Genomic DNA, 12,238 nt, shown 5'->3' on the forward strand with positions numbered 1-12,238 from the left:
AATTGGATTTGAGTTTCTTTCAACGATGTTCTATAATTTTTAGTGGCTGTGTTTTATACTTACTTTGTTAAATGTTAAATTTATTTATACATATTTCTCCTCCTCCTTTTAGACAGGGCTGCGTTATACAGTCCAGGCTGATACTGAACTCACTTTATTGCCAAGCCGTGCGTGGTGGTGCACGCCTTTAATCCCAGCACTTGGGAGGCAGAGGCAGGCAGATTGCTGTGAGTTCGAGGCCAGCCTGGTCTACAAAGTGAGTCCAGAACAGCCAAGGCTACATGGGAAAACCCTGTCTTGAAAAAAAAAAAAGACTATTGTCAAACTGCCAATCCTTCTCCCTCAGCTTCCCTTTTGAGATGGCAGGCATTTGTCTCTATGCCTGCCTTCATTTCATGTGTTGATACTATTACAAACAGAAATAGTTTCTTAATTTCAGTTTTGATTTTTTTTTATTGTTAGTGTAAATAGCAATACAATTGCTTTTGTATATTGATGTTTTATGTGTGACTGCTGAATGTGGGCAGTAGTTTAAAATTTTAATTTGATTAGATATTTATTTAATACCTTAAGTAACAATAGTTCAAATAGGTTTTTTTAGTGCACACTCTGGGATAGTGGCCTGTGGTTTTCTTTCTTGGCTTGTGTCTGTCTAGCTATAGTATCAAGGTAAGGCTAGCCTCAGTGAACTTGTAAATGTTCTTTTGAATTAGAATAACTGGAAGGTTTTGTGAATGGCAGTTACTAATTCTGTAATCATTTAATAGAACCTGACAGTGAAATCATCTGGATCTGCGGGTCTCTTTGTGGAATTTTCTCTACTTAACCTCATTATTACTTTTTTTCTGTTTCTTCTTGAATCGATTTGAGTAGTTTGTTCCTTTAGGAATATTTTCTTTTTATTTTATTATGTATACAGTCTTCTGCTTGCATGTGTGACTGTCCACAAGATTTCATTATAGATGGCCGGGCGTGGTGGCGCACGCCTTTAATCCCAGCACTCGGGAGGCAGAGGCAGGCAGATCACTGTGAGTTCGAGGCCAGCCTGGTCTACAAAAGTGAGTCCAGGACAGCCTAGGATACATAGAGAAACCCTATCTCGAAAAACAAAAAAAACAAAACAAAAAAAAAAGATTTCATTATAGATGGTTGTGAGCCACCATGTGGTTGCTGGGAATTGAACTCATAACCTCTGGAAGAGCAGACAGTACTCTTAACCACTGAGCCATCTCTTCAGCCCAGGAATATTTTCAATCTAGTATATTCTCCAATATTTTTGTCTACACGTTTTTAAAGAGATATACATATTCCTTTATAATAGTTCTATATCCACTTGGTCAGTAGTACTTTTTTAAAGAGACATTCCTTCATTGGCTCAGCCTACTCCAGGCCCTATGGTATCCCCCATCTGTGGCCCCTGCTCCAAATAGTGTATATTTGATTCTTTGAAAAAATTTTTTATTTCTCCTTTGTCTCTCTGTTTGTGAAGATTTAAATGTGTCAGTTTGTTTGATCTTTTTAAAGAATCAACTTATTTTATTGACTTTTTTTTTTACTGCTTTTTGTTTGTTTGTTTGTTTGTTTTTATCTATTCTTTTATCCCTGTGCTGTTAACATTTCCTTCTCTTCTGGTTTCCTTTCCTTTCCTTCTTTGTTTCCCAGGCAGACGGTTAGGGTAGTAGCTGCTATCTCCCCTATTAGACACGAATGGCTAGGAATTTCCGTAGCCGGGTCCACCTACAACCCAAGTGCTCTGTGTCGTCACTTTCCATTCATTCGTTACAAAGCGTTTTGTTGGTCTTCTCTCCATTGCTTATTTGAATCCCTGATTATTTAGAAGCCTGTGGCTTAATGTCTGCATCTTACGGATTTTTCTAATTGATTTGTGACTTGTACCCTTTATTATTATGGTGTACATGGTGTGCATGTGGATGGACATTTGCATGCCATGGCACATGTATGCAGGTCAGAGGACAACATGGTAGAGTCTGCTCACTGTAGCTTGGAGATTGAGCCTCCATGTAGATGCAGAGCATCAAACTTGGGGTGTCAGTTTGCATGGCATGTGCCTAACCAGCTGTGTCATCTCTCTGGCCCCAAAAAATTAATCTTAAAATGTGAATATTTTAAATTTTTTATCCTTTGGTTACTGGAGAGACGATTTGTCTTGTAGAGGGCTGGGGTTTTGTTTCCTGGACTGACATGTTGGCTCGTAACCATCCATAACTCCAGTTACAGATGACCTGGTGCCATCTTATGACCTCCAAAGGCACCATATGTGCACATGGTATACAGACACATATGCAGGCAAAATCCTTGTGCACACTAAAAAAATAGATAAGTAGTAACTAAATAAATTTACTTATTCTTTAATATTTTCATGTATAATGCATTTGATCATAGTCATCTTGAGTCTTCTATACAATGTTGAGTTCCTGCTGTTATACTGTCCATCATTGACAGCATTATTATCTTTTTAAAAAGACTTATTTATTATGTATACAGTGTTTTGCCTGCATGTTCACCTATGCGCCAGAAGAGGGCAGCAGATACCAATGTAGATGGTTGTGATCCACCACGTGGTTGCTGGGAGCAATCTGCCTGCCTCTGCCTCCTTGAGTGCTGGGATTTAAGGCATGCATCACCATGCCTAGCCTTCTATGAGTCCTGCTTTGAAATCTTTGATCAGTCCATCATTTGGGTCCTCGCACAGGAAGTTTCCATTGTCTATTATTTTTCCTGTGTTTGGGTTGGACTTTAAGTTTCTTTGATAGTCTTGTAAGATTTCACTGAAAACTAGATCTTTTGTATACTGTGCCTCTCTGGGTATGAGCCCCCCCCACCACCACCTTTCCAAGGGTTGCTGTGGCTGCTTTTGTTTACTTGATGTTTTATTTGTGTGTTTATTGTAGGGATTAAACCTGGGAAACTCATTTTTCCTGACTGCACAATCTGTGCTGTTTCTGCTCTGACTGGTGTGTGCACTTTTCTATTGCGCCTGGCTTCCGCCTCTTTAGCGTTTACATGTCAGCTGTGGATAGGATGTGATTTGTTTCTCACCAAGCACTTTAATTTAGTTGGAGTCTGTTTTACCTTTGGAAATGCAGGCTGGGTTATTCAAGTCAACAGTGTCTTGCAGTCATGTGACAAGGACAGTGTAGAGCAAGGGCTGGAAGAGGTGTTGGCCTTAGGCGCAGAGCTCTAAGACTTTATGATGCCTTTCCAGGTGCAAATAAGCTCATCATTCCATTTATGAATAAGCAAAATGCCCAGTTATTAAACTATGAAGCCATAGCCAGGTGGTGGCACACACCTTTAATCCCAGCACTGGGAGGCAGAGGCAGGTGGACTTCTGAGTTCAAGGCCAGCCTGGTCTACAGAATGAGTCCCACGGTAGCCAAGGATACACACATAAACCCAGTCTCGAATATATACATATATGAAATCATCAATTTGTGCTGTTTACTCCCAGCCACAAATATGTTGTTCATTTTCACTCTACCATGGGCCTGTGCACTATGAGCTCTTAATGGTTAGGCTGTCTGCTCTACTTCAGCCAGCTCTAGCCACTGTATCCTTGGCTCTGGGCCACAATCCTTCATTTGTACATTGTGTATATTGCATTGTATATTGTCTATTGTTTGTCTATTGATGTCTGTTTGGCATCTTGTGGTTTTCAATTCTAATCAAAGATGATGTGTTATTAGGATTTTGGTATCATGTCTAATTGTGTGTTTCAAGTTTCTCCTACACGGACCTCCTCTCTTTTCATGGCACTCTCTTTCGGTTCAGACCCACTCAGACTCCATTCCCCCTTTGGCATAGTAAAGTCTGTCACCAAATGTCACCAAATCATCATCATTGTTCTGTTTCCTTCAGCTATGACTCCACCCTGGAAAACCTGTCTACTCTCCATCTGGTGGGAAGTTACACAGAAATCAGGAACTACATCGCCATGGTCACTGGGATCCTGAGCCGTTTGTTTATGGAGAGAAGAAACACTTCTTTCTGTGCTCAGTGGTCACAAATACAGGACGTATTAATTTCTTCAGCATGCAAAGTGCCGTTTACAGACCAGGTCAGTGTCTATAAACCTAGACAGCAGCAGGACCTCTGAAGAGTTGGCTCCTCAGCAAGAACGCCTGCTCATAAAACCCAGGCAGGAAAGGAGACCAGGGATGCAAGCAGCTCAGCGTCTGCTTTATAATAGAGAAAGAGATACAAGTCAGTTATCATTATAGATAATTCTCCTAATGGTTCTATGAATAAGAATTTTATAGCCAGGCGTGGTGGCACACGCCTTTAATCGCAGCACTTGGGAGGCAGAGGCAGGTGGGTCTCTGTGAGTTCGAGGCCAGCCTGGTCTACAAAGTGAGTCTAGGACAATCAGGGCTACACAGAGAAACCTTGTCTCAAAAAACAAACAAACAAACAAACAAAAAAAGAATTTTATAAATCTGATTTTTATTCCGCTAATAACCATAATCAAAGGGATAAAGTCGAAATTGTATGCAATTTCTTGTTTTGTACACATTAATTTTTTATTGAAAAATAAAATCATTCATATTACATTTCAGTTGCTATCCCATCCCATGCATCCTCCCATTCCTCCCTCCCTCCTGCTTTCACCCCATTCCCCTTCCCTATGACTGTGACTGATGGGGAACTCCTCCCCTCGATATGATGCTAGGGTACCAAGTCTCTTCTTGATGGTCTGCTATCCTTCCTCTGAGTGCCATCAGGCCTCCCCATCAAGGGGACATGGCCAAATATGGGGCACCAGAGTTAGGCACACATTAATTTTTAAAAACTTTTTAAAGATTTCTTTATTTCATGTGCATGAGTATTTTGGCTATATATGTGTGTGTGTGCCATGTACATACCTGGTGCCCACAGAGGCCACATTGAACATTGGATCCCCTGGAACTGGAGCTACAGGCAGCTGTTAGGCACCATGTGAGTGCTGGAAATCCCTGGTCCTCTGGAAGAACAGTACACGTAACCAGTGAACCATATCTCCTGCCACTTCTTAATAAGTGACCATAGGCTCAGAGGTTGTTGCCTTTATTTCTGGGGTGCTGCTTTATAATGGTCACCAGAGAACATTCATGGCTACAAAGGGCATACCTTGTTTCACTAGAACTACAAGATACTCTACTGCACCCAATGATTTTCCTCCCCCGCCCCTTCTTCAAAGTTCTGTTTAGTTCTGTCCCTTGAGTTCAGCTTCTGTTGTGTCAGTTTCCTACTAGGGTCTGGGGAGGCTGGACAGAGGCACACAGGAATAATGCTGGACTAGAAGGGAACTTTGAGACCAAGGTCATGGTCTTGCTACAAAAGAGGCCTCTAGGAAGCCTCTTTATAAAACACACACACACACACACGCACACACACACACACACACACACACGCACGCATGCACGCATGCACGCACACCATTTCTCTCTAAGCAAACTGCATTTGAAATAACATGTTCTCTCTCTCTCTCTCTCTCTCTCCCTCCCTCCCTCTCTCTCTCTCTCCCTCCCTCTCTCTCTCTCTCTCTCTCTCCTCTCTGGTTTGTTGGTGGCTTGTTTCTGCTGTTTAGGAAGCAATGGTGGATTCTATCCATATATTGAGAGACCTCATAGCCTTCCCGAATAAGGTAAGTGCTATTTCTTTCTCAGTGTATTTTCCTGGGTTTTGTGTAACTATAATGGCCACAATCAGGACTTGATAAACATACGATTCGGAATTATATTTTGACATTGAACTTAGAGATAGGACTGTCTCCTAAATGCTCCTCTGAACGGCATTATCAACCTCAAGCCATTCCTGAAAACCCTTTTCTTCACCCAGAAATAGCAGTAGGAAAGGGTGGCAAGTGTCCTCCATGGTATGAATTACTTTGTAGGGTGGACTGGTATTTATTACTAATGCACAGTATTGGGTTTTTCCTGGGTCACACATGAAATCCCTAACATTCCCCAGAACCCTTCAATAGGTGTCTTCACTATGCCATTCTTTGAGAGACAGCAAGAGATCTCACAGGCGTCCCGCCTTGCCGCCAGTCAGCATCTCTTACTGCACTGACATCTATCTTCACACCATCGCTGGGAAATAAAATTCCTGGCTCCCAGAGAGCATCTCCTCCCCATCTGTGCTCAGGAACCTATCCAGCATCACCCTGTGCAGCTTCGGTCTAGCCTGTGTGACTGATGTCCCTGGCGCTGGTACACGCCCAGCCTAAGTGGCTGGTGCAGGTAGTTCTACCTCTCTCATGCTGCTCTCCAGGGTTTGTCTCCTTGTTCTGATGCTGCTTCCTTTATACCTCTTCTGGATGATTCCATGGTATGTCAAGGCTCTCGCTTATTTCTTTAACTATCCATCTGGTAATGCCACACCCTCTTCCAACTACTTTCACCTCTAGTCACCTCTCTGCAGTAGAGCATTGAGGTGGCATCCGGGCTTGTTGTGTCAGTGCCTGCTCTCTCTCCTGCAGCATTACCAGCACTGGATTCGCATACTGTTGATGCTAAAACTGAATGACTCCCCTATACTTTTAACCCTACTAGATAGCCCTGCTAGTCCTCTTTCCTTCACAGGACACGTCAGTTGTGTGTGTGTGTGTGTGTGTGTGTGTGTGTGTGTGTGTGTGTGTGTGTGTGTAGAGGGGAGGGGGTTCACTTCATGGCTTCGTGGCTCACAGGCTTTTGCTTGGCATCCTGGCTGTACGGTTGCCTCCTCCCCGTCATGTTGACACAGTCAGTGTTTCAACAGGGAACCTTCTGGATGGTTCCAGCTCTTTCTCCTGGTGAGCTCCTGTTGTTTATTAGCCTTAAGTCACTGTGATAATATCAGACAGTGCGTTCTATATCCTCAGCTCAACTCTCTCTCGTGTGTTGCAAATCCACCTTGCATTTCCAATTACAGAGCCACCCATTTCCTCCTGCTTCCTTAGGATAACACTGCTACCCAGAACCGAGTCAAAACACCCAAGTTAACCTGAGCATCCTTTGTTTTCTGCACCCATCAACTATAAGTGAGCTAGGCCATTCTTCCTCTCACAAAATGTGATTGGAATCTCCCTGTCTCTCCCATCTGTCCTGCTCCCCATTAACCCACAAGCTGATCATCTTCCATCCAGTCTGGTATCTCTCTAACCATTCTCTCTGCTTCCTTTCTGCCTCCTTGATAACATTTGCCACAAACAGGAGTTAGAAGCATCATTGTGGAAAAGCCTGAATCGGTCATTGTGTTTCTCTTAATACCACTCTACAGTTTGGGGTCATATATTCATGTAACATGCAAACATCTTGCTGTGGCCTGTGAGCTTTTTGTTTGGTTTGGTTTAGTTTGATTTGGTTTGGTTTGGTTTGGTTTGGTTTTTTAGAGACAGGGTTTCTCTGTGTAGCCCTGGCTGTCCTAGACTCACTTTGTAGACCAGGCTGGCCTCAAACTCACAGCAATCTGCCTGCCTCTGCTTCCCGAGTGCTGGGATTAAAGGCGTGTGCCACCACTGCCCGGTGGCCTGTGAGCTTTGACTCCATCCAACATACACTTTCTCCGCCTGGGTCTTTGTCCCCTTCAACTCCTTTGGTTTACACTGGCCCAGAACTAGGGTAATTGTCCTTGTCCTGCCGTGCTATGCCTTCAGCTCAACAGAGAGCTGAAAATGATTCTTAGAGACTCGGCTTAAGTGTTTCTCCTTCACAGGAGTCACCCTGCACCTTCTCTCCTTGTTGCCTGGGTTCTCTCCTTTGGTGCTTTTTCACTCAGCTGCTGTCTCGTGTATCTCTTCGTTTTCTTCTTTCCGTCGCTGGAGTGGAAGTGCCATGACAGCAGAGAGACAGAAGCAGAATGAGTGAGGGACAACTGGTGACTCTGTCACCTGTTTCCCATCCTTCCTGACAAGCCACATCTTCATCTTGAATGCTGAGTACCACTCTTGCCAAGTCTGGGGAGGAAGGCCGGACTTCCCTTGATGCACACTCCTCTCCTCTTACAGGTCTGCCTTATAAAACACATCTCGTCGTGTCACCTGCTTCTCCAAGACCCCTGATGGGTCCCTAATTACAGACAACATTTAGATTCTCCACACAGTACACAGAGGCCTCATTTGGCCCAGCTCGTTACTTCTGTACCTCCCCTTGCACACCATCTACTCTAGGTTCTGTCAGTCTAGACGTTTCTCATGTTCCTGAAGTAGTAAGTTCTCTCTTAACCTGGAATGTGTTGCTTCTTGTCCTTCAAAAATATTACTTTCTCATCAAACTGATTTCAGATGTCATAATCTCCCTGAAATCCTTGAGGATCTGATGACAGAGTTCATTTGACTTCACATAAACTCAGCACTTGAACTGAGATTTGGGGACACATTTGTCTTCTTCTTTTTTAAATATAAATTTATTCATATTACATCTAAATTGTTATCCCATCCCTTCTATCCTCCCTCCCTCCCATTTTCCCCTTACTCCCCTCCCCTATGACTGTGACTGAGCTACTCAGCTATTAAAAACAAGGAATTTCCAAAATTTGTGGACAAATGGATTGAGCTAGAAATGATCATAATGAGTGAGTTAACCCAGAAGCAGAAGGAGTCAAATGGTATGTACTCACTTATATCTGGACACTAGCCCAAGGGGCGTGTCCCACGAAAGCCTTCACATCTGTCTTCTAACTCTAGTTCTCCCAGGATACGAGCTGGGGTATGTATGCTGCTATACATACTGAGTACGCTAAAGTAGTGCCAGCTGCTGTAACAAAAGCCCTGGTGTGTGAGTAACTGAACACAGAGAAACTCGACCTCCCCCTCCTTTTCTCTCACACCTCTCACATCTTCACATAGATGTCTCCCCAACTTGGGAAGAACACAGGTAAGGTATGCCACATGCCAGTAGTGTCACCCTGGAGGTGACAAACCTCATTGCATACATTCTCCTCATGAGTGCTGCACACATGGCCTCAGTTGGACCCCTAGACCATACCCCAGGTTGTAGAGTTTCTGCCCAGAAATGACCCCCCTCAGAAGGCTCAAGAGGGTGAACGTGGTACAGATGAACCCATCCCTGCCTGCAGTCCTTTTGTGCATCTCTCAGAAATCAGTGTGGTTGCCATTTCTGAAGGAACCATGCCTGGTGGTGGTGGTAGTGGTTTAAAAATTGTGTAGTACAAAATTTGGACATAAAACTCCTTATATGTTTGATGACTGACAGTTCTTTACATTTTAAGCTCTATTTTTACATTAGCTCTGTATGTTGCTTACATGCTCTTCCAGGATCCAAGGGGTTGTCTCAATCAGTAAAGTGCTTCTAGAACAAGCATGGAACATCACCAGCACCTATGTAAAAGGATAAGCAGAGTAGTGCATACCTGTGACCCCAGATCTAGGGGAGTGGAGACAAGGAGATGCCTGAGCCTTGCTAGCCAATTGGAGCCCCAGGTTCAGTAAAAGACCTTACCACAGAAATAAATGATTAAATGATAGATAGATAGATAGATAGATAGATAGATAGATAGATCAAAAATGACTGAGAGAGACACCCTTCACTGACCATCAGCCCCACCCCCCAACACACACACTTCAAAAAGAATCACTTCTAAGTTAGCTTAAGTTTACATTTTGGGGGAATTGTATTTTAAGAGCTATTTCTAAGCCACTTTTCCTTATTGGTTAAATAATTGTTAACTATCAGAAAATAGAACCTACTCTATTTCACCACATTTCCTTAGCAGTTGCTAGACCTGCTAAAGACCAAAGAAGGCCTTGTTTAATACTCACCTTGTAGGCACTGAATGAGGTTAAATGTGGAAACAGCTGTCCTTCAAACACCATGACAATCCCTGGCACTAGGAGAGGATCAGGATTCAGCAGAAGCTCGGGCAACAGTTTAGTTTGCTCCAATAGACATTAGCAGCTTCTGGTGTACAAAATGATTAAGATAAAATGGTGAGCCAGGCGTGGTGGTGCACACCTTTAATCCCAGCACTCGGGAGGCAGAGGCAGGTAGATAGCTGTGAGTTCGAGGACAGCCTGGTCTACAAAGCAAGTCCAGGACAGCCAAGGCTACACAGAGAGACCATGTCTTGAAAAAAAAAAAACCAAACCATACAAAATAAAACAACAAAAAAGAAAAAAGAAAAGAAAGAAAGAAAAATAGAACTGTGGCTCTTTTAACTCTAGCATAGTAAGCACGTTTTCAGAATGAGTCCGTCTCTGTAATTTACAGAGTGAAGTTTTCAGAGATAAAAATTATATCTCAGACTTTTGCATTTAAAAAAGAACTCAAAGAGGGAGACCAAGAACAAATGCTGCCTGGAAGAGGGAAGGGCTCATGAGCTCCATCCTGGCTGAGACCTGTGGACCGCTGATGGCTTCTGGGGAAGGGAGAGTCAGTTTTCCAGGTGTGGCCTCTGGAAGGTTGACCACACGCCAATGGATGGCCCTACAGCCGTTAATACTTAAGCAGTACAAATTGGACTGGGAGGAAGCAGGGCAGTGGTGGGTGGATGTCGGATGACACAGGTGAAAGAGCACCTGGGGAATAGGATTCAAACCCACAGTATCCATACATAAAACTCTCAAAGAATTCATAACTGTACATTAGTGTTTTTAAGTGCTTCAAGTAAAGGAAAGCTATTGAAGGTGGATACGAGGTGTGTGGTGACGCTAGCACGTCCTCTCTGCCTTTATAAGCCTTTGGAAATGTTGCGTAGTGATGCTTTACAAAGAGAGAGGCAGAGAAGGAGGGTTTTGCTAGGTAAACAGAGGATTCGGGTACTATAGGTGGCGAAATGTGCATGATATTGGGGAAAGCCTTGATTATTGAGAGATGGTAAAAGTTTAATATGGCTTAAGCACAGACTACACATGGATGATGGAGAGAGTAGAAGATACAGAATGATGCTGGGGCATATATGTGAAAGGATTATGACATGTTTTCTTTTGTAAATGCATGTCAACTTTTTTTTTTTTTGAGACAGGGTTTCTCTATGTTATCTTGGCTGTCCTGGACTCACTTTGTAGACCAGGCTGGCCTCAAACTCACAGCAATCTGCCTGCCTCTGCCTCCCAAATTCGCCACCACACCCGGCAAACCATGCCATCTTAAAGCACAAAGGCTAGGAGGGGCCATTTGGTTTTTCTTGGTCGGATTATGGCTGGAGAAGCTGACCGTCCCAGAACAGACTGTTGGTGGGAATGTTGTTCACTCACCCCCTAACGCCAAACATGCGCTGGATTCTGTTGCCTTCACCCCACGTTAAATCATTTCAATCCTTAGTAATTGTGAAAGAAGCAAGAGTGAACATACCTCGTACCAGGAGGGAACATCTGATTCTGTCTCATCTCCCCATGCAGTTGAGCTTGCTGAGTGCCACGTGCATCCTCAAATACGCACAGATGTTCCTTGCTCAAGGTCAGGTCTCCAGGGAGTTCCTGGTCAACAAAAAGCTGAGAGTTGAACTTGTCCTTCTTATCTCTGGCGTCTGGGAAGCCACCAAAGACGATGTGTGGGATGAAGATTGTCTGCAAGAAGAAGGCATGAAGATCATCTCTGACGTGTTACTAGTAAGATGGTCTATCCACCCACAGAAATGCAACCGCAGCTCAGGAGTAGAACGTGTGCTTGGCATGCACAAGACCCTTGCTTCCATCCCCAGCAGATACACACCAGGCACACGATACACACACACACACACACACACACACACACACACACAACACACACATACAACACACAACACACACACACACACACACACACACACACACACACACACACACACACCAGCTCCCTTATCACATGTTAGCCTGTATCTGTACCCCTTTACCCAGTGAGAATTAGAACAAATTTCTGGAGTTGACCTGTGGCTCAGCATTTGGAAATGTTCCTTTGGAAGGTTAAGTGTTCTGTGGCAGTAGTGTTGTGTGTCCAGTGTTTGTTTTCAGTTGGGGTTTGGGGACATACTTTGTTTCCTGCTGGATGACATGAAGTCACACAAGTGATTGCTTGTACACATTAGCTTTAAAGGGAGCTGCTAAAACACATAGCCATCTATTTCGCCTATTTCTGCTGCAGTGATTTAGAGACACTGTCTCAGCCTCTTTGTTTTAATCTTATGAAGCAGCCGATGTTCTGAGGGGGCAGTGCGATAGTGTTAAATGCTTAGCTTTCCTCCCCTCCCCCCATCTGCCATCCCTTCCACCCAGGTTGGCTGGTTTATTTAACTAATAGCTATCAAAATACTTTGGAAATTA

At 43.7% G+C, this 12,238-nt stretch overlaps 1 protein-coding gene across 1 annotated transcript in view; it reads left to right on the top strand.

Annotated features, from left to right (window-relative positions):
- PKD1L1 (polycystin 1 like 1, transient receptor potential channel interacting) overlaps window positions 1-12,238 on the top strand; it is a 129,827-nt gene that overhangs the window by 49,392 nt on the left and 68,197 nt on the right. The window contains exons 22-24 of the mRNA XM_084800090.1: window positions 3,880-4,078; window positions 5,588-5,644; window positions 11,339-11,548. Of these exons, the coding sequence (XP_084656216.1) occupies window positions 3,880-4,078; window positions 5,588-5,644; window positions 11,339-11,548 (466 nt within the window). The remainder of the gene's footprint in view (window positions 1-3,879; window positions 4,079-5,587; window positions 5,645-11,338; window positions 11,549-12,238) is intronic.

The sequence above is a fragment of the Acomys minous genome (genome assembly GCF_964271855.1).
Source record: "Acomys minous genome assembly, chromosome: 10".
NCBI lineage: Eukaryota > Metazoa > Chordata > Mammalia > Rodentia > Muridae > Acomys > Acomys minous.